We start from the raw sequence: 23,351 nt of genomic DNA, 5'->3' as shown, positions 1-23,351 counted from the left end.
CTACTGATAACATTTTAATCCTGATTTCCTCTTTATACAGACTCCACGTCTTTTATTCTTTTTCTCCTTCCATGATGATATGTGTGATATTCGATTAATATGTACTGCTGTGGAATATATATATATATATGTTTTCTGAGTCCCAACACTTGTCTTCCTATTCGCTGCCTCCTCTTGATGGTTTGAAACTTTGATGTTATTCTTTTATATCTTCCATCAGTGATGCCTCTTCTAAAGGAGGTGCCCCTTGGGAAGGAAGATGCCCCCTTGACCATCGTATGTCTTTAAATAAATTGCCCCTTCAATTATCGTTGCCCTTAGTTTGTCTTGTTTAATATAATCTTTGTTTACTAATTTGAATTGCTGACCATATTTTAATTAGCCGATAGGCTTCTATTGTGGACTTGCCAGTACACAAAATGATGGAATACCTGTCTCACGCTTTAAAACCAGCAGTATTTTAGTCAGAAACATCTTCACGGGATGCAGAAACATCTTCACGGTATACAGAAACATCTCAACGGCATACCAAATAAATAGATATTTTAGAGCCCAGCAAATATCTGTTTAAGATTGGTATCTGAGAAATCCGTAATCATCCTCAGAGAAAAGAGAGGCAGTTAAAATAATAAAAATGCCTTGCTGTTCAAAACTGAGGACAACCATTCAAATTTGTGGTGGTTGGCTAAGAAATTTTAGGAACTGATAAACCTGTAAAATGCGCCGCTGTGTCTTCTGCCACCTACCACCGCCCTATCTTCCTATAAATATTGCATACTAAATTGTCTAATATAACAGTGCTCAAATAAAACTCATGAACGGACATGTATATAGTCTTTGGTTTTAAATTGTTTCAGTTTGCAATGGATTAGTTTGGTTTATAGGGATTAGTTTGGTTTACAGGGATCATTTCCGTAGATGAGATATTTTAGGGTTTTGTTGTAAACATATGCATACCCACAGGAAAATTTGTTCTAACATCACTCTGATATGGTAGATGTGAAATGCTTATTAAAAACATTATTGATATTTAAAAAATGTTATCTCCTTTTTTTCCAGTATTTTATTATAAAATTTAAAAAGCACTCCTAAAGTTTTACTGGTGTTTGTCATTGTTTGCATAGAAAATTTAAGAAATCCCCTGCATAACTTCCCAGAACTGGTACACCAAGATCTTGATGGTTGGTAGTATGGTTACTGTAGTATATGAAGGTTTCCAATAGTCATCTAGGCAGTTGATTCCAATCGCTGATTCCAGTCCTTCTATATTAATGCAGCCAAATGATTTTCAATGATGCATTGACCTCTGACTGTTGTTTGTTTCAATTGAATGGTTAGATGGTCAATGACAGGTTCCTAATAATCATATGGACATCTGATTCCAATCCTTGTGTATTTAATTAAGCCACATGAATTGTAATGATGCATTGGCCTCTGCCTATTTCTGCCAAGAAATATGCAGTTTTCTCGCTTCAAATGAAATAAGACAGATGCTGATGCAAGAGGAATTCTTCCCCTTTGCCAACCAACTCAAAACACTCAACATAAAATAGAGACTCTCACTCAAATTGCAACAATTAATTACAAGTTTTATTCAAATCAAATCCACAAACAAAAAATGCATAATTTGGGCCTTCTATTGGCCTCTCACTCTCTCTGCACATTCAATACACAGCCCCTGTAGATTTTATTTTCCCTCTTGTCGGCAGCTACACACGGTGCCTCAGTTTACTCAATCAGCGCTGCCTCTTTTTTAAAGGGAACTTACATTTTATAGCTCAAAAGTCCCATCGAACTACAAAGGATGGGGTCTCTTCAAATTCCATTCCTATGTGCCTGTTCTTATTTCATTTCTCATGGACCCCGCTCTTTTTATTTTTTTGCATCCTCACGTAGCCCACCCTTTTGTGTCCTCATACATTAATGGTCTTCTTCTGTCATTTCTATCACTAGCTTCCACTTGTTATGTTGCGTGCACCTCTAATAGGCTCGATATTAATGAAGTTTATTCACAATTCTTTGTGCTACCACCAATAGCCCAAGAGCTGCTACAAGAAAATACATGCTGTTGTTTTATTTTGACAGATAAATATCCAATCGATAAGAGTATCTTGCAGTTTAATGGCAATGTAACTGAACCATGAGGTGTTTTTGCCCGACTTACCCAATTGCAACATAATTATACTATACATACCCCTAAATGGTGATAGTGCCAATACAATATGCAATTCTCCTTCAGCTGCAAGTGTAATCATGCCAGTCAAAGTCTTTACAAAGATCTGCATACCTCCCATCAGATAAAGAGCATATTTTTATTTTAAATAAAAATCCCAAAAAGTTTGTCAGTGCTCCTCACCGAATGGTTGATAATAGATATACAAATATGATCCCTTCGACTTTCATTTTCTATGTATTAAATTTCACAATAGACACTGATTTATATCTTAACCTAATATTAATAATACTGTATTAATATCAGATTAATACTATCTTACATAAAGAATAATAATGATGTAAAATAAATATAATATTTTTTTAGGTTTTTTTTAAAAAATTGGTAATGGGCACTTTTTAAGGTGCCGAACACCATTGCTGTTCAAATCCACGAGCACACTAGCCCAACGAAAGTACCAAGCTTGCAAGCCAAGCGACCCAGCAGGGATTTGAACCTTGGTGGCGGTTTCACCAACAAGTGTTTTAACCGCTGTACTACATGAGTCACCCTGTAAAATAAATATAGTATTAGTATAGTATAAAAAATATCAATCATAATAAAATATAAATTATATTAATATAACATTGGAAAGAAAGGACACCTACAATTTTTTCACAATAGTAAGTTCAGGTATATGCAATTAGTTGCACAATCTCTTACATTTATACTGTTTTAAAAAAAATACTACAACTAATCAAATATAACATTTTGTCTTTTACATTTGAACACTCAATGCTCAAGAAAAGAAAAAGATTTATCCTATTTCTCAAAAGATCTAGTAAAATGGTTACAAATTATACAATTTTCATCTGACAACAATGTATTTCAATCCATTTGAATGTTAGGACTTTAAAAGAGGAGCTAAGAAAAAGCCAAAGAGGCACTATTATGTAACTTTGTTTGATCCAAACTAGGTGCTAATTGTTCAAAGCAATTTAATTGTCTCAAAACAATGAAGAATTCAACAAAATTATATACCTAATTTTTTTATACAAAGATATTCATTTAGATCTATATTTTTATATAGCTAATTATGCATTGGTACAATTCATTTATATTTTCCCTTTACTTTCCTATCGTCATATCTCTTGAACCTCCTTCGGTGTGATTGCTAGTTAGTATTATTGTGAATGCTGCTCATCACTTATTATTAATAAATACAACTCTACCTCTGCAGTAATGGAATCGCTGTTCCACACTAACCACGTGTGCCTTGGTGTAGTAATCGCTGTGTATATGTTGTCCTAAGCATTGGGTTGGATTGAAAAGATAGATTTAGTATCCGTTTGCCTTGGCTTGATCAGATTACAGATTAAGGAGACAAATACTTACGGGCTACTGCTAGAAAATTGTGAAGTCTTATTTTATTAGACAATTTTCTCAATGTATAGATGTATCTTATTAATTTGTTTTTCTTTAAAATAGGTTGTGAGGAGTGTCATAGCGGGGACATGACAGTCTCCCCCCTTCCCCGCTGAAATCTGATTGTCCTCAAGCAAGGTTAGCATTCATTGAATCAAAATCAACCTTATGAGTTTATGATGCCATTAGCCTCTATTGCGCAACTCTGATATCACCTTAGTCACAATTTTGAACTAAACCTGTAATGTAGAATCTAGAGATGGCAAGGTTTGTGAGTTTCTCCCACACATCACTTTGTAAATGTAAGGAGATGATTAGGCTGTCTTATTGTTGCCCGATATTGTAGATTTTTCTTAATATTATGGAAAGAATTTGTATATTAAGACGTGGATTAGAAACTTGACACACATCTATGACCTTGATTGCGATGTTCTTCTCAGGAAGAATGAATTTATTTCTCTTTTTGGTCCTTCATATTTTGTGGCTAGTTCAATCATAAGTTTCCAAACTTCTTCTCTTTTACATGTATGGTATCATAGTTCAACCCTAAAAGGAAAGATTGTTTGGCCTTATGTTTATTGTGAGCGAAGGTTTCCAAGTCCTAAACTTTCAGAATATAATTTCCTCTTATTCTTTTTGACATTTATAGTGTATTAGGAGTTATCCTAATCGATATTCACCTTCATTCTTGAATGGAATGGCCATATGAAAATTACAAATATTTTAATTGACTATTGAAAGTATAGCTGACAATTGTTATAATTGAAGGCATGGCTTGTTATACTCTAGTGTCACTTAGAAGTGTTGATAGAAGATTCTTGCCTTATTGAGCTTGTTAGATAGATCTGTGTAAAACTTTGATAGAGAACTTTCTTAATTAAGTTAGTTTAATATCCATTGAACTGTCCTTGGTCTGAGCATACTAGAGAGATTGATATTTATATAACTCATCCTCAAATTCCTTATTGACTTGAGAAGTTTGTTTTTATAATTAGTAATTCCTTTGCAGGAACCTATCTCGCCCAACCATGTTGAGGAGTTAGATCTTTGTTGAACCACTCTTAGTAGTGAGGGCCCTCTAATTGTGTTCACTTGGTTTTCAGAAGTCTGATTGTGGGAACTATCACCTTAAGTTTTCTATTTTGACTAATCGATATCTTCAACTCCAAATACTTAGAAAGGTTTTACGTCTTAATAGATTATGGCAGAATCTTGATGGATAATTATTGTATCTCAAAAGGATTCAAGTGTACTTTGTGAGCTTCCATAGAGTCTCATTTGTTAGCATTTTTATTACTATGAAGCAACATAGATTTGATGCATACATATAATCTTTGTAAGACATCGGGCATAAATAAGATACAAGTGATAAATGAGAAACATGTGCAGAAAACACTTTTGGCATGAATCCTACATGTGAAGCACATACACGAGTCATATACATGAATATACATAAAGTGTAAGGCATGAGGGAGCATCATAAAGTATGCACATAAGGCATGATTTATACATACGATTACTCGTAGAGCATGAGGTATGCACCTCATTATACATAGGGCGTAAAGTACATGAATATACATAAGGCATGAATCATATGCATGAATACATGTAAGTCATGAAGCATGTAGCACGTAAGAATGAATTCATTAAGTTATGAATACACTTAGCACATGAAGCATACACATAAATTCACTTAAGTCATGAAGCATAAACGTGAATACACGTAGCACATGAAGCATACACATAAACTCACTTTAAGTCATGAAGCATACACATGAATACATAACTTTACTCAAGTCATGAAGCATATGTGAATACATGTAGCACATGAAGCATACACATAAATTCACTGAAGTCATGAAACATACACATAAATTCATATAAGTCATGAAGCATACGTATGAATACACGTAGCGCATGAAGCATACACATAAATTCACTTTGAAGTCATGAAGCATACACATGGATACATAACTTCACTCAAGTCATGATGTAATGCCCCGCTAGGAACCCCAAAGGAAAACCAACAACTAAGGGTGAAATAATTTTTTTTTAAAAGTATAAATCACAATAAGTGCATTAATTACTACAATGCACAATAATAACACAAGCGGAAGACTAACACCAAAATTCCTAAAGGGTTACCAACGAAGAATTAAACTAAAAGTTAAATTCCATAATTATGATTAATCCAATTAACCATCAATTACTCATAGAACATATTAAGCCATATGCAAAAACAGATTACACCATTGAAAGATTGAAAGGATACATTATAATTTTCTCTTTGATAAGGCGTTTATACAAATCATATAGAAGCTGATAAATAACATCCAAAACCAGGATTACATTGATCCTCCAATACATGGCTCTCAATAAAACATATAACGTTTACAACTCACATCATTACAAATTACAAGGTTACATCAATTCATTGATACAATTGACCACATAGGTCTCCAAAGAACAATAATCTCCAACATGAGATAGAGCATGAGTCATGAACCACAAGAACACTTGTGAAGCCAATCCTCACATGAAGGTACGAACAAGAACATCCGATGGGAAGTGGCACTACCACCCGACCATGTGATCCAAAAATGGAATCACCCCACCGTGCTAGGAGATAGCAGAGGACCTTCAAGCAAACATAAGCATGACGTGGACGACAGAACAATACGACTCCATGACAATACAATACGACTCCACAATATTCCAGGTGAACTCAACATCACAATACTCAAGTGACCCTAAAGAGAGAATGTCATCGCATAGCTTAAGATGGTTACCCTAGGTAGGCCTCCATAGGTCCCGACCCCCATCCTGGGTTATCTTGGTAACCTTTCCCGAACCTTCGGTTCCATCTAAGTCTCATGCGGACTCTACCAACCCTTCGTGAAGACAAGGTGGTCGGTTTGCCATTCCAGGCCTTCCCACTACATCATGAGCCTATACGAGCACTCAACCATGCACAGGTTACAATATCTTATATAATGTTATAAACTACCCACCCCCTAATCAATTATTAGGTTATCACTTATTATTTGACTTTCGAGGGGTTATCCTGCCATCCACTTCGGGCGCGACCCCCACTTGAAAGCCACTCTCTCATAGGACACTAAACAAACATGGTCACTTTACGAGGACCTGTTGTGACGTTTTCACACATCGCCCCATTGCAAATGGGGACCCATGTTTTTTTTTTGCTTTTTAGGGTTTGTTCTTTAAGTTTTTTAGTGTTTTGTTAGCTAGCCTTTGCATTTTGAACGTTGCCCAGGGGATCACATAGGATAGCAAGTCCGGCTTGAGTGATGTCCAGATCCTGAAATTTGGCTAAGTCTGGAATGCCCTGATCCTGAATTTGACTAAGTCTGGAAACTGAAAAAACCTCCAAAAACTAGATTTTGCAATATAACTCCTAGAGGTCTAAAACCACTCTCAAACATCCTGAAAGTATATATGGAATATAACTTAAAGTATAAGAAAGAAGAAACATAGAAGGAAATGTCAAATTTCGCTCGTGTCCTTCTCCAAGGGTCTAGAGCGAAAAGCGCTCCTGTCCCTCTCCAAGGGACCAAGGCGATTCGCTCGTGTCCCTCACCAAGGGACCAGAGCGAAAATGCTTAGTTGAGCCATTCCTGACCTTGTTTGGATGAATCGAGACATCAAAGGCATGGTGAAGGACGAAATGAGCATGATAGAGCATCCAGACTTGATCAAAAACAACGAAATGATGAAGTTTTTACCTAGAGGGTCAAATTCGCTCCTGTCCCTCACTGAAGGACCAGAGCGAAATTCTTCATAAGGTACGATCTAGGCAAAGACCAAGCAAGTTTTATGTTTGAAGGCAAGAAAGGAGGCGAGATGAACGCGTTTAAGACAAATTGAAGATTATGAAACGCCAACAAGGGACCAAAATGCTTAAGTTCGCTCCTGTCCCTCAGGGAGGGACCAGAGCGATTTTTGTCTAAGATGATTTTCTTGCCCAGTTTGAGTGGATCCCGAGGCATGAATAAGTGAAAAGGTACGTTACGAAGCCGTTGAAGGTAGTTTTTGAAGGTGACAAAGTGAAGTGAAGCATACAAAGCCAAGATCGCTCCTGTCCCTCTCCAAGGGACCAGGGCGATATGATGATTATATTGCCGTCCCTCCAAATTCAAGACACTCCAAGGCGAAGAACAAGGTGGCAAGGACGTCTTAAGGCATCTTCGTCAAGCACAAAGCATCAAAGGTCATCAACATTGAAAGATTTGCACTAAAATATCCCAGTTCGCTCCTGTCCCTCAGGAAGGGACCAGAGCGAAATTTGCATAAAGGCATAAAATTTGAAAGTTTATCAAGCATCAAGTGATCACGAAGGATCAAGGAACTTTATTTTGCACGATGATAGTGATTGCAAGTTGGAGAACGCAAGCATGAACCCAAAGACTTGAAGTTCGCTCCTGTCCCTCAGGAAGGGACCAGAGCGATGTTGAATATATTGGCTAATTCATGCAAAAATCACGTTGAGTCAATGTTTTGCAAGGTCATACAAGGTATAAGGTGTCTTTTGAAGATGATATGCAAGAGTTTTGAACGTAAAAGTGTTATCAAATGAGCCAAGGAACTCATATCGCTCCTGTCCTTTGGACAAGGACCAAGGCGATTTTTACTAAAACACTCATGTTCCGACAAAATCAAGACAATGCAAAGATAGCCTAGGTCAGGGACGTCCTTTGAAAGGCAATGAACGAAAAACGAAGATCAAAAACTTGCCAATTTGAGCCAGGACATAAGGATCGCTCCTGTCCCTCTTCAAGGGACCAGGGCGATATCACCACAAAAGGACATTCAATCGCAAGGATAAGTCAATCAAGTTCGAAGATCCCAAGGAAAATGGCAAATTCAACGTAGAAATGAAGACTTTGGACGTCAAAATTGCAAGAATCAAGACCAAATTGATGGATCGCTCCTGTCCCTCAGTCAGGGACCAGGGCGATGAGGTACGTATTATTTCATTTTCAAAAATTTGGCGCTCAAACACATTTCTTTAAATTTATTTTAAATGCTAAAATCGATGGATTGCAAATTTAATTAAAAATGGCATTTAAAATTTGCGCTTGATATTTATTAATTATTTTTGCCTTTATAAAAGTCGAAATTTATTAATTTAAATAATAAAGGCATTTAATAATTAATTATTAATTAATAAAAAATCAAATGGGGCGCTTGATTTAAAATTTGTTTCATTTTACAAGGGTCGGCCTTTTAAGTTTATTTTAAATTTGTCTTATTTACCAAAGTCGGCCTAAGATCAATATGAAGGTAAGCGCCTATAAAGGGAAGGTGGTTTATTCATTTCAAATCATCATTTAACATCCTTCATTAGCATGCGATTTGGAGAATACAAAGGAGGTGCGAGCTTAGTCTCAATTTGGGCGAACTTGCCAAAGATCACGTCCAAGACTTGAAGGGTGGCGAAGTTGATAAGAGGAACGTTCTTTTGAAGATCACATCAAGACTATCGAATTTCAAATTTTGCCTAGGCAAATTCCTTGTTTTGCATTTTAGAGTTAAGCTCTCAGAGAGGTATGGCGATATGGATTTATTGTTTTTGAACGATGATCGTCATAGCTTAAATTTTGAATTTTGAAATTTTGTTTTCCCTTAGCTCAGTCGTTTTTAGGAAATGATTAATAAAGGACTTATCATTAAGTTTCCTAAAAAATTGCTCTCTAATTTATGTTATGTATTGCAAAATCATGGTACTAATTTTGAAATGTTGTGTAGGCATCAAATGGAGGTCTCTTCAAGGAAAATCAAGCCGGATCCAGGACGGTCTTCGCCAGGACGGTCTTCGCCGGGACGGTCTTAGCCAGGACATGGGCGACCTCTTTCAATCCAGCGTTCCAAGGCGAGGTACATCATCTTCCTGCACATCAAGGACGCAAGGAGCTAGAACAAGGGCTCGTTGAAGAAGCAAAATAGATCCAGATGAATTAATTAAAGCAAGTTTCTCAACGACATCAAATTGAATATCTAGCAAGCTACAAGTGTCAGATGAGGTGGCGTCCCAGTCATCACTCCTCCAGTCAGTGTGGTCCACCTCAGCATTTCCAGATTCAATGTACTTAACTCATGGAAGGTGGCACAAACTCCGATGTACCTACCCTGGCTATCCATTGGTCGATTTTTCTAGAAGGGACATGTGTCCAAGCAATACAATTTTATCATTGGTCAAACATTAAATGTTATGTAATGGTTGTAACAAACCCTAATTAGGGTTTTTCATTGTAAAATCTTGGCCATTGATCTTGAATTGATCTAAGCCATCAAATTGTATTGTGGGCACTATATAAGCCCAAACATTTCATTTGTAAAGGAGGATTAGAGAGAGTTGTAAATAGTTGAAGGCACTTAGTAGGTAGAGAGTATTTAGAAATTGATAGAATAGCAATTAGAGTAGAATAGGAGGACAAGGCAAGAAATTGTTGCCATTGATTGTAAACAAACTCCATTTTCATTGAAGTAATGGTGAAATATGTCGTTTTCTCGCAATTTGCATGGTTTCTTGTTGAGTCTTCAATCTTAGATGGTAGATGATTAGATGAATGGAGGAAATGTGATTGATTGATGGTGGAATTCTTATATCCATACTACTAGCAGTTTGTTGATTGCAGACTTGCCTTGTGTAGTCAACTGGAATCGTTCAGCTTAAGCTCAATTTCAATTTGTTGCCTCTTCATTGATATGCATCAACTTGGATGGTATCTATGCCTGCGGTGATGATTTGAACATCATAAAGCTTCCCTTAGAAGATCGCACTAGTCTTGTGTAGATGTTCCATTGATGTCAAAACAAGACCTAGTTAGAGTTTCATCAAAAATCAAGTCATTACTCCTACATTCTTAGTATTAGGATTAGATCTTCTCTTCGCCCTTATCCTTTTTTCCATTTTTCAATTCTAAGTTAGTCAGAGCCTGTGTTCCAGCAAAGCAGATCGGAAGTTCAATGTAAGTCCCCTTGTGATTCCAGCAAATCACATCATACCACTGGAGCTTATCCACATGTAGAGACCCTACCAAAAGGAACCTTGAAGTCATCCTAACTGATCCTTCATGCGAATCTTCAGCAGTTAGCGACTTTATTCAAGAGAGGATAAGATACCCTTAGGTATTTTATTCTGTGTATGATGGTGTACAAAATACACGTCAACAGGACCCTACAGCAAAGCAGACAACCATAACACCACTATCCAAATACAAGTGGTCAAAACAAAGACATACTAACTCTTGGTTAACCATAAGGAAAAACACTACATGGTTAAGACAATGAGGTCATCATACATCACTTGGTCAAGAGACACAAAATATGCTGCAATAGGATGACTGAATCATAGACGAGAAATAACCACCAATGATACTCTTTGCAAGAAAAACTAATTTCACTAAGTCTGAACCCTGTCAATCTTTGAGAAAATCAGCATCATAAACACTTGCAAATTTATTGATTGAAAATAGAATAAAACACCCTACATTTAATACAATATTCAAAAACATCATTCAATCCTATATAATTTCCAATTCAATATTCCAACAAAGTAATAAAATCCATATGAAATATTTAACCAAATAAAATATGAATTATATTAAAACATATTATCTATTTCCACATTATATCCAAATTTATCAATTTGATTTAATAACCCTAGCCTTGAATTGACAAGAAAATAAAATATATATATATATATATTTAAATAACTAACATTAAAAAAACTAACTTTTAAATTTCATTGCATTTTAAAAAAAAAAGCGAACACGTATTAAACATCCGCTAAGGGGGAATAAAGCAAGCGGTGGGCGCGGGTAGTGTTGCTGCCGGAAGGCTGCAGACACTACCTGTCGGTAGTGCTGCTACCGACCGGTAGCAGGCACTATCGTAGGTAGTGCGGTAGTGCCAGTACCGTCCGGTAGCAGCCACTACTGACCAGTAGTGCTGCTAACTCGCGTAGCAGTCACTACCGACCGGTAGTGCTGCTACCCGCGGTAGCAAGACACTACCGTCCCACATGGTGGGGTTAGCCCGCCACGTGGGCATGGTTTAATTTATTTTATTATTATTATTATTTTTTTTTAAAATTAGTATAAATCTAAACCATTCCTTGCACATTTTCATGGGGAACATAAACAGTGCCAAAATTTAAAATATGAAAGGATATTCTTCCATAAGGAAATTTGTAAACTAATAAAACACAAGAGCCCCAAATATATAAAGATCTTGGGCAAAAATTAGAAAAATTTAAGAGAGATAAGAGGGATTTGATTAATTTCTTCATTTCTTCTCTAATAGGAAGAATCCTTGCATCATGCAAATAGAAACTAGTATACCAAATAGAGGAAATAAACCAAGAACTAGATTTTGTAAGAACATACAACACACAACAAATATAAAAGTGAACCATTTTCTTTCAACATGCACACATTTGATTTGAATTCAACAAAATACAATAACAACTACTCTTTCTTTTAAATCCAACATCCAACAAGAATCTTCAATAAGATTTCACAAATTTTGAACAAACACACAGGAAGAAAACTCAACATTCAATTTTAATTGCAAAACAATAAGAAGACTATCCAACCTTCAAAGCAATCCAGGAAGCAAACTTGTGGAAGATTTCCCACCTAACATACCAATTTCAACTCTAGGTTCCTCCTTCCAAATGGTTTTCCAAATTTTGCATTCAAAAATCTGCCTCTCTTCTTCTCGTGAACTCCCAAGAATATACGAGAAAAATATATTTTCAACCTAAACTTTCTAGGTTAAAAGTTTTCTCCACCAATCGGAATAAACTATTTTAAAATGTCAAAGAAATCAGATTTATCTTTTTCCATAAACAATTCTTTTTTTCAACATTATAAAATCTAAAAGCTAATTAGAAAGGTAAAAGGGAAATGCTTTTATTTATTTATTTTCCATTTTCATGATACTTTCTTTCAACACAAGCATTCAAAATTTAAATGGCAAGACATTTACTTATTTCTTTTCACAATATTTAATACCACTTTAACACAATAAAGTAAGCAAATTTAACCATTTAATTCTAGCAACTCATTTATTTAATTAAATCAATAAACTCGAGCATAATAAATAACTAATTACGCCAACGCAATAACATCATTCACTCAATTAAATAACTATTCAAATATTTAGAAGCACGCAAAACGAGGAATGATCAAACGACAACTCGCCAAACGACAATACCCAAGCACTATGACTCGCATACTGCTCAAATGGGAAAGATGACCGACTGACAACACCCACATGAGTGTGACTGCGGGTCAAGTTAGGGTCCAACAACTATCTCCACTCCCATCGGACAAATAAGGCACGCTCAGACTTGTGAAACCAGGTGGAGTCGATACCCCGTACCTACCCGGTACTTGTACCTGCAATGTCCTGCATCAACGAACCACACATGCATATAGACCAATATATAAACAGACACGACACACACACCGATGAAAGAGGATCGTGACGTTCCTTGTCTCATCGGAGTGAGTGAAGGAAAATCATCCCCTCGCATCCCATACACTTGCAAACACAAAACATACAAATAACGCATCGCACATATAAAGTAAATGTGTCAGTCCATGACAATAATCCATAAACATAACATTAATCATAAGTACTGAAATACTGCATGAAAGCATACATCGCATATCTAGTTAAAGCATGAAATAACATCGCATAAAGTCTGAATCACATATAACAATAATGTTCCACTGAATAGGCAACTGAAGTAAAACATAATTCCAAGAAGAGTCTGATCGAGAAGGGGTACTACACATGAAGCATACACGTGAATACATGTAGCGCATGAAGCATGAAGCATACATATGAATTCACTTAAGGTATGGAGCATACATGTAGTGAATGAAGTATGAAGTATACACATAAAACACTCAAGGCATAAAGCATACATGTAGCACATAAGGCATGAAGCACAAAGCAGCATGCATGTAAAACATGAAGCAATATACATGTAAGGAATGAAGCAGTATGTAAGGCATAAAGCATTCACATAGGGAATGAAGTAGTACACATTAATACACATAAGGCATGAAGTAGTACACGTGAATACTCTTAAGGCATGAAGTGTTCACGAAGTCATACACATAGGGCATGAAATACATGCCAAGCATAAGCATACATATGAAAGGCACACAATGTTGGCCTATTTGTTTTTTTATCCACTTAGAAATAGTTAACACTAATTGTATGGCAGTTAAGTAGGTTTGTCCAGCAGGTTCGCAGGATTATGCTTTGATACCAATTGTAATGTCCCCTATTGGGAGTAAGCTTGTTTCCCATAATTAAACCATATATCACTACACTTATCATTCCTATAATCAGATTATTAAAAATAGAGAACAATTAATTATTCATAATACAATCAATAATTATTATATTTAAGCCCCATCCTTACTTCTTTCCTAACCCTAATGGAGGACGGGGGTTTATTATCATAGGGCACTTGGAAACCAGTCTCCAAGTAGGCTCCCTCAAGGTTTCAGGACTCCTTCCATCCCCCATCTTGGGCTTACCTATCTTGTGAGGATTTACTCCGTCTCTCTCTACACACACCAACCTTTCCTCTCCCAGGCAATAGTGAATGATTAAAGAATAGGCCATTAATATAATAGTCTTTCATGCATTATGAATGTATAAGAAATTAAGTGTAAATCTGATCTATTATTATGATCAAATGCAATCTTATTGACAATGCTTCTTTGTATGCATCTATAACAGAATATACAATAACTTGTCTTACATTTATATATAGAAATGCAGACATGACACAACACAAATGAACAAGTATATGATCATAAGCACGATACAACATACCAGTCTACTGCTCTGCTGCTGATAATGTTTTGATCCTGATCTCCTCTTTATACAGACTCTATGTCTTTTATTTTTCTCCTTCCATGATGACAAATTGTGTGATATTCGATTAATATGTTTTGCTGTGGAATACATATATATATTTATATATTTTCTGAGTCCCCAATTCTTATTCGTTTCCAACACTTGTATTACTCTTTGCTGCCTCCTCTTGATGATTTGATGTAATTCTTTTATACCTTCCATCAGTGATGTCTCTTCTAAAGGTGGTGTCTGTTGGGAAGGAAGATGCCCCTTTGACCATCGTATGTCTTTAACTAAACTGCCGCTTCAATTATCGTTGCCCTTAGTTTGTCTTGTTTAATATAATGTTTGTTTACTAATTTAAATTGCTGACCATATTCTAATTAGTACTATTGTGAATGCTGCTCATCACTTATTAGTTATTATTAATAAATACCACTCTATGCCTTGGTGCAGTAATCACTGTGTATATGTTGTCCTAAGCATCGGGGTTGGATTGAAAGGATAGATTTAGTATCTGTTTGCCTTGGCTTGATCAAATTGCAGATTAAGGAGACAAATACCTATGGGCTACTGTTAGAAAATTGTGAAGTCTTATTTCATAAGACAATTTTCTGAATGTATAGACGTGTCTTTTTATTTTTTTCTTCTTTAAAATAGGTTGTGAGGAGTGTCATGGTAGGGACATGACAGGAAGGATGGAAGTAGTATAGATGAAGGTTAATTAAATGCCAGAAACTAGTATTCACATTCATTTTTCTTCATCACTCATTTAGCTGCTGTATGACCTTTCTGCATGTAAAGCAACATGTTTTGTCCATACAGAAACTAATGATATAAAATAATGACATCAGAAGCTTCTGATGAAAATGTTCAAAGACAAAATATCATTAAATACTTTGAAATGGAAATATAAATAAGGGTTGTCAGTCTAAAATCCTTTCGTAATGAAATAAACTGCAATAACTTTACCAGTTTGTTAGATTATTTCTGTTTCCTGCATTTTTAATTTAACTCCGACCGTATTTGTTTTACTGCATAAAGGAAGGTGGAAACAGTGACATGGATGTGGATCTTTCAAAATCTGACATGACAACCTTGTTATCAAGGGATGCTAATAATGGAGAACTTCCACAAACTGTGGACGAGAACTCCTTTCCAGAGAGACTTGATACAAAATATAATTATTTGAAGGTGGAGATGAATGCTTTTGAAAACGGTCCAAAAGTTCTGCCATTTGAATTTAGAGCATTGGAAGCTTGTCTTGAAGCTGCATGTAGCTGCCTGGAGTCTGAGGTATGTTATATTTCTTTTTTCTAATAGTGTAAGACAACATTGTGAGTATTTTTGAAATTTTCATTTACTTTGCAGAACAAGTTTATACCACATCATTCCACCAAGTTTTTCATGGTCTTTTCTGTGTTAAGTGCTAATTAGAACTCTATAAGCATCAAGAGACATAGATTTAGAATCCCATGGTTACGATGAGATTACAGTAAAGGGACAAGGATAACATGCAATTTCATGCAATTTTTCATTAATGTCATTTGCCTTTTCTTTACTCTTCTGTATGAAACATTTATCCCTTCGAAGCACTCTTTCTTAAATACATTTCACCCTCGACTTTGAACTTCTGTTTGAAACATTTAATCATTTGCCATGCCCAACTTGTTGGTCTTTAGTCATCTTTGTCCGATCTCGTCCACCCCTACATTAGCTAGCTTGTTTGCATCCAAATTGGCCTCTTTGTAGGTATGATTGATGGGAAAAAGTTTAAACGATTGCAAGGTGTCCATAGCCAGTTTCCAACTCACCATTTTTCCTTTTCTAATTGCATTCACAACTAAGGATGAATTCCCCTCCACCTCTATGTTCTCAACCTTAAGTTCCAATCCTAATCGGAGGCCTAGAATGAGGGCATCAAATTCAGCCTCATTATTTGTTCCTACTGGAAGAGGTCGCAACAACTTGCCAATGGTATAACCCTCCCAATCTCTAATGATACACCTTGCACCAGAACCACCTGGGTTGCCCTTGGGGGCACCACCAAAGTTCAGCTTAAACCAACCTTGTGTAGGAGGCTTCCAAACTGCATTTGCCCTTGGTGACAGCCTCCCGACCACCTGCTCTCACGAAGGGAGGATTGCTGAGACCAAAGCACGTCTTCCTCATTTTGGCATCCCAATTTGTAAAGGTGGATGAAATGAATTTTGGCATTGCCGGCTTGCCATTTACCACTTCTACTATGGCAGCTTCTACTTTGTTTAGAAAAGATTGTAAACTCATCTTCTCTTGAAATAGCCTTTGGTTTCTCCCCTTCCAAATTTCCCACAGAAGAATGGAAGGGTAGATTGTCCAAAGGCTAGAGAACACTGCCTTTTTGTAGATTGTGGGCCAAGCCATGAAGAGACTTAGTATGTCTTTGGGTAATGCACATGCCCATCCAAGTTACAACCATATCCAACACTCTTTTGCAAAGGGGTAGCCTAGCAACAAATGGTTAGCATCTTCCTCATTGGATTTACAAAAGACCCTAAGAGCCCTTTTTTGCAACCTTATGTATTTAAAATCATTTTGTCAATGCTGCCCATGTGAATCTTCCAGCTTTCGAGAGACATAACTTATGCTAGCAAAGGTGTAGATGCAGGTTGGTAACTTCTTGATTCAGTTCGAAGGTGTGGTAACCATCTTTGACGTTGTATTACCTAGATTTTGCACAAATCCACACTATCCAATCCCTGCTAGCTTTGATAGTAATCGGTATTATGTAAACACATAATTGGTAAAAAGTGATTGTTGTATTAACAATGAGCAAATGCGCTCAATAAAAAGATTTACAAAATGTACAAAACAACAAGTTTCTAAAAAGAAATTGCGAATAAGATCAGAAAGATCTTATTAGAAATATTTACATAATATTACATAATTGAGCATTAAATAAATAAGAAAGTATTATTCTAATACCCTCCTTTAATGCTCAATCTATCAACTACACCAATAGACCACCTGAATTTTACAAACTTATCTGGACTGAGGGGCTTGGTGAGAATATCTGCTAGCTGCTCCGCTGTAGGAACATACAGCAATTGAATGGATCTGTCTTCAACCAACTGTTGAATGTAATGACAATGAAGCTCTACATGTTTGGTTCTTTCATGGAAGACTAGATTCTTGGCAAGTTTGAGAACTCCCTGATTGTCAGAGAACAAGGGAGTCGGACCTGCTTGAGATATTTGCATATCCGCAAGCATCCGACGAAGCCAAACTGCCTCACAAGCTGCCTTAACTACTCCTCGATATTCTGCTTCTATTGAGGAGAGAGCCATTGCTTGCTGCTCTTTACTAGTCCAAGTGACTGCACCAGATCCCAAACTGAACACATATCCAGAGGTTGACTTCCTATCATCAACCGAACCTGCCCAATCTGAATCTGTGAACCCACTGAGTCTAGGATCATGACTCCTAGTGTAAAGAAGTCCATAATCAGAGGTGCCTTTCACATAACGCAGCACACGCTTCGCTGCTACCCAATGATCAGCCTTGGGGGCTGTCATGAAGCATGAAATGTAGCTCATTGCAAAACTGAGATCAGGTCTAGTAGCAGTAAGATAGATGAGACTGCCCACTAGTTGCCTAAATTGTGGTTCATCTACAGAAGGAGAATCGGACTTGGTTGACAACTTCAAGCCAGTCTCCATAGGTGTGGAAGCAGGTTTGCAATCTTGCATTTGAAACCTGTCAAGCAAGTTCCTGGCATACTTAGACTGAGAAATAAAAATGCTACCATCTGTCTACCAAACCTCAACACCCAAACAATAATGGAGAAGCCCCAAATCTGTCATATCAAAATCCTGGCACAGATCCTATTTGATTTTTGCAATCAAATGTGCTGAACTGCCAGTAATGATTAAGTCATCCACATAGACAACAAGAAAGAGAGTATCATCACCAGAGTGTTTGATATATAGATTACTGTTAGAAGGGCAATGCTGAAAACCATGAGCAACCAAGTACTGATCAATCTTAATGTACCATGCTCGAGGTGCCTGTTTAAGTCCATAGAGTGCTTTAACGAGTTTACATACTTGATGTTCTTTGCCGGCAACCTTGAAACCGGGAGGCTGCGTCATGTAGACTTCTTCCTGCAATTCACCGTTGAGGAAGGCACTCTTAACATCCATCTGATGGACTTTCCATCGAAATTGAGCTGCAATAGCGAGAAGAAGACGAATGGTACTCATCTTGGTAGTAGGAGCAAATGTCTCCTCATAATCAATGCCCTCCCGCTGTGTGAATCCTCGAGCAACTAATCTGGCCTTGTATTTATCTAAGGTACCATCTGCATGATATTTGACCTTATAGACCCATTTGCAGCTAATGGGTTTCTTCTTTGGAGGAAGATTAAAGAGAACCTAGGTTTTGTTCTTCAGAAGGCTTTGGTATTTTGCATCCATTGCCTGTTCCCACTCTGGAATCCCTTTTGCTTCGGTATAAGTCTGAGGCTCATAAATGCTGTGAATGTTATCCATGAGAGCAAAGTTAACTGTATTTTGCTGCTTGCCCTTATTTTTGGAAGATCTACCCTCAATGAGCTCATTAGGATGAAGATCACTGATGGTCTTAGCCCACCACTTAGGCCGGAGAGTAGATGTGCCAACATTAACATTAGATGGAAGAGGAAGAACTGGAACTGGAGGTGGAAGAGGATTTGGAACAGGTGGAAGATTAGCATCATCCAGAGGAAATTTAGGTAGTGCATCATCAAATACAGAATCTGCATCATCCCTCCCATCAAGTGAACCAAATGGAAGACAAACACCTAAATCAGAAGCCTTTAAAGGCTGATCCTCAGAATTTTGCTCAGACGAGGAAAGCTGAAATGGTCCTCGATCTTCATCAAAGACAACATCGCGACTGAAGATGAGACGATCCATGTCTACATCAATCAGCCAATAGGCCTTATGGTTGTCACTGTAACCTGTAAACATGAGCTTCTGACTCTTGGAATCCAACTTAGAGCGCTTGACATCTGGTATCCAAACATATGCAAGAGAGACAAAAAATTTCAAATGGCTGATCCTGGGTTTGTGACCAGTCTAGGCTTCCTCAGGAGTCTTCCCTTTAACAACATGAGTGGGAGACCTATTAAGGAGATAGATTGCTGTAAACACTGTTTCTGATCAATATCTTAGGAACATTTTTGTGTTCCAACATAGACCTAGCCATTTCTGTAACGGTGCGGTTACGACGTTCTACAACGCCATTCTGTAACGGTGCGGTTACGACGTTCTACAACACCATTCTGCTGAGGGGTGTATGGTGTGGTTAACTGACGTTTTATGCCATGTGTATCACAGAAAATGGAGAAAGTAGTAGAACAAAACTCCCCCCCATTATCAGACCTAAGAGTAATAATAGAACAACCAGACTCTTTTTCTACCAAGGCCTTAAATTTCTGAAATACAGGAAACACATCTGATTTCTGTCTAAGAAAGTACACTCACATCTTACGACTGTAATCATCAACAAAAAGCAAGAAATACTTGCACCCAGTAACAAAAGTAGTATTCATTGGACCACATACATTAGCGTGGACCAACTGCAGTACCTTAGAGGCTCGCCATGAGTCACCATCCTTGAACGGTGTCTTGTGCTGTTTCCTAGCTTGACAAGCTTCACAAACTCGTCGATTCTGAGTTTGAATTTCAGGTAGGCCATGTACTAAATCTTCTCGAACAAGCTAAGCAAGATAATGAATGTTCAAGTGACCATATCGCTGATGCCATAGACGAGAGATAGAGGAGGATTTTGCTGCGAAGGCATGCTCAAGAGAATCACTTGTATCCACAAGTCTATAAGGACCATGATCCTCAATACCAACAACAACTGTAGTGCGTGTCCCACGATCAACAATAGAACACTTATGTGCATTGAAGATGACATCAAGCTGAGGAGAATGCCGCATAATCTGACTCACAGAGAGAAGGTTCAGTTCCATGCCAGGAACGTAGTACACATTGAGGAATATGAGATTCCTCCCACCAGATTGTATTTGAATGTTGCCCTTGTCGACAACTGTATACTCCTCACCTCCTCCAAAAATAACTGAATCAGTACAAGGAGAGAATTCTGTAAACCAATCACGCCTTTGAGTGAAATGCCGAGAAGAACTAGAATCAATATACCAAGCAGAAGATTTCACATGGTCTGCAGGTCTTTTAGCCATGAAGGCATAAAAGGTAGACTCTTTCTGCTTTGTGTGCTCAGTGACATTGGATTTAGGCTGAGACCCTCTCTGCTTCCGCTGTTGGGAAGCTATCCGATTGCGACAATCCTTTAATCTGATGGCCATATTTGTGACAATAATTGCATTGAACCTTCTTCTTTTTCGAGCCTTCCTGTGAATGACTATAGCCCTTCGATTGAGAGAACTGAGATGACTGAAATTTGCCTTTATCCTTGTAAAAGGATTTGGCTGCAAAGGCTTGCTCAGAGGAGAATGAAGTGGCGCCGCTACCAAACTGTTGTTTCCAACGATCTTGCTGCAAAAGTTTGGTTATAACTCTGGAAATTTCAGATCAACATTCGTAGACGTAATGTTGAGAGTCTCTATGAAGTGCTCATAGGATTTTGGTAGACTTTTGAGGGTTATGACTATCGTATCCTCTTCCTCTATTTTCCGACCAATAGCGTCGAGCTGATCTCGAATGTTCTTAATCTTCGTGAGATGCTCCTATAAGGACATGCGCTCATCCATCATGATGGAGAACAACTAGTTTTTCAAGAAGAACACTCGACTTTGTCGGATGTCTCATGCAACTCCTTTAGATGCTTCCAAACTTCTGAGGTAGCTGGTCATCTGTGACAGAGAGCTTGAGAAGCATGACAGCTTCCCTATTGCAGTCATCAAATTTGTCTTGATCGGCTTCGGCTACAGAAGGACGAGATTCTTTTTCCAAGACAAGCTCATCTAGGCAGCGATATTCGAAGATTGTCAGCATATGCTTCTTCCAAGTGTTATAATTTTTGTTGTTGAATCGTTGACTGCCTTCCAACATCAAGTTGGTCAATTACGCCATCTTGCACATTTCCCAATGCATGGAAAACGAAAATCAAAGAAGAGGCGATAGCATGGAATACAAATCCCAATGTAAAAAACAAAGGCAGATACAAGTACAAACTTCAAAAAATAGATGAAGTACGACTGACACGGATTTCAAAATTTTTTTCCAGCTGACCCAGAAAAATCCAAAGACAACCCAGAAATCCTTGGAAAACCCCAGAAAGAATCTGAAATTAGAATTGAAATCCGTGGGCACGAAATTCGAGACATGGAAAATGATGCACTCACAAAATTTTGAAAACAACCCAGTTGAGCTCTCAAAAAACCCACCAAGAATCAGCAATCAGAAATTTTTTTGACTTGCTCTGAAGGGTAAAAACCTTAGTTGAAAATGCAGATTTTTGTCCAAAACTGGCAAAAAATTTGCAAGCAGGAAAAAATCGCATCGCGCGGGCATAAGACTCTGAAATCCCAAGTCGCTGGATGAAAGGTTGGAAAATCACATGCGAATAAACACACAGGTCACCACGAACAAAAGACACGAGCAGCAGAAGAAGTAACACTAAGAAAGTCGTGGGTTTGCAGGTTCGAAACTTGAGACACAAACCCCCCCAAAAAATTTGACCTTTACACACAAATCCAACCTCGTAAATTTTCTAGGAGCAAAATTTAGAAAACAGATTTTTTTTTTCTTTTTGAAATCACCAGGCTCTGATACCATATTATGTAAACACATAATTGGTAAAAAATGATTGTTGTATTAACAATGAGCAAATACACTCAATAAAAAGATTTACAAAATGTACAAAACAACAAGTTTCTAAAAAGAAACTGCGAATAAGATCAGAAAGATCTTATTAGAAATATTTACATAATATTACATAATTGAGCATTAAATAAATAATAAAGTATTATTCTAATAATCGGTCTATTCTTTACAATTGCTTCGAATTCTCCACTTCAATGATTTACAACCCCATCCTACTAAAGTCTTTCCATCTCCAAACCTCAACCTCGTCCTTGACACAAACTTCTATGTAATCTTTTACTAATTTCTCCCATGTTTGTAATAGAATCCTTTTTGAATTAGCCACATCCAAAACCGAATCTATACTTGGGAATTCCCTATCATGAATTAAATTGCCTAAAGAGTAAAAGTTGGAATGAAGCTTAAATATTAATGTTAGGGGAAGACCTATAAATAAACTTGGAGCAAACTTGAAGCATTTATAGAAGATTTATAAAGAAGAATGTATGCAGATTGGAGTATAGCATAATTTGTCAAGCCATCAAGATAAGTTCAATTCTCTGAACTAGTCTTAGACTTTTAAGTTAAAATTTAAAATGAAATGTCTCCAAGGTTAATGAAATTATATTACAATTTTCATTTTGAATTGGAATTGTGTCTCAGGACTAAATGTGGTGAATCCAAAAGGAAGAAGATATTAAAACATTCAAAAAAATAAAGTAAACACATAGAGGGGCGACATAGCTCAAGGAAGCCGACACATTGCCTAGATGAGTAGGATGACACAAAGAAGGTGAATCCTCTCTAAGTGTAACGGCTCAAGGAAGCCAGTGAGGATAGCTAGGCTCAAGGAAGTCAGCACCTCTGTAGATATTAAGGGTCAAGGAAGCCAGTGAGGATAGCTAGGCTCAAGGAAGTCAGCACCTCTATAGATATTAAGGCTCAAGGAAGCCAAAAATGGGCGGCTAGGCTCAAGGAAGCCAGGACCCTAGTAGAGTAGGATGACGCGAAGAAGGTCATTCCTCTCTAAAGAATAAGGGCTCAAGGAAGCC

General features: G+C 37.3%; 1 protein-coding gene across 2 annotated transcripts in view; it reads left to right on the top strand.

Moving 5' to 3' along the window:
- The window catches only part of LOC131049280 (magnesium transporter MRS2-3), a 121,307-nt gene that overhangs the window by 4,342 nt on the left and 93,614 nt on the right, over positions 1-23,351 (top strand). For both annotated transcript variants that reach the window (XR_009106699.2, XM_057983332.2), the window contains exon 2: positions 15,533-15,784. Coding sequence is in view for 1 of the 2 variants with exons in the window: in XM_057983332.2 (XP_057839315.2) it covers positions 15,533-15,784 (252 nt within the window). In the remaining variant the exon portion in view is untranslated. The remainder of the gene's footprint in view (positions 1-15,532; positions 15,785-23,351) is intronic.

This window comes from Cryptomeria japonica, chromosome 10, assembly GCF_030272615.1.
Source record: "Cryptomeria japonica chromosome 10, Sugi_1.0, whole genome shotgun sequence".
NCBI lineage: Eukaryota > Viridiplantae > Streptophyta > Pinopsida > Cupressales > Cupressaceae > Cryptomeria > Cryptomeria japonica.
Note: the sequence above shows the minus strand (reverse complement) of the source record. Positions and strands in the feature narration are given on the sequence as shown.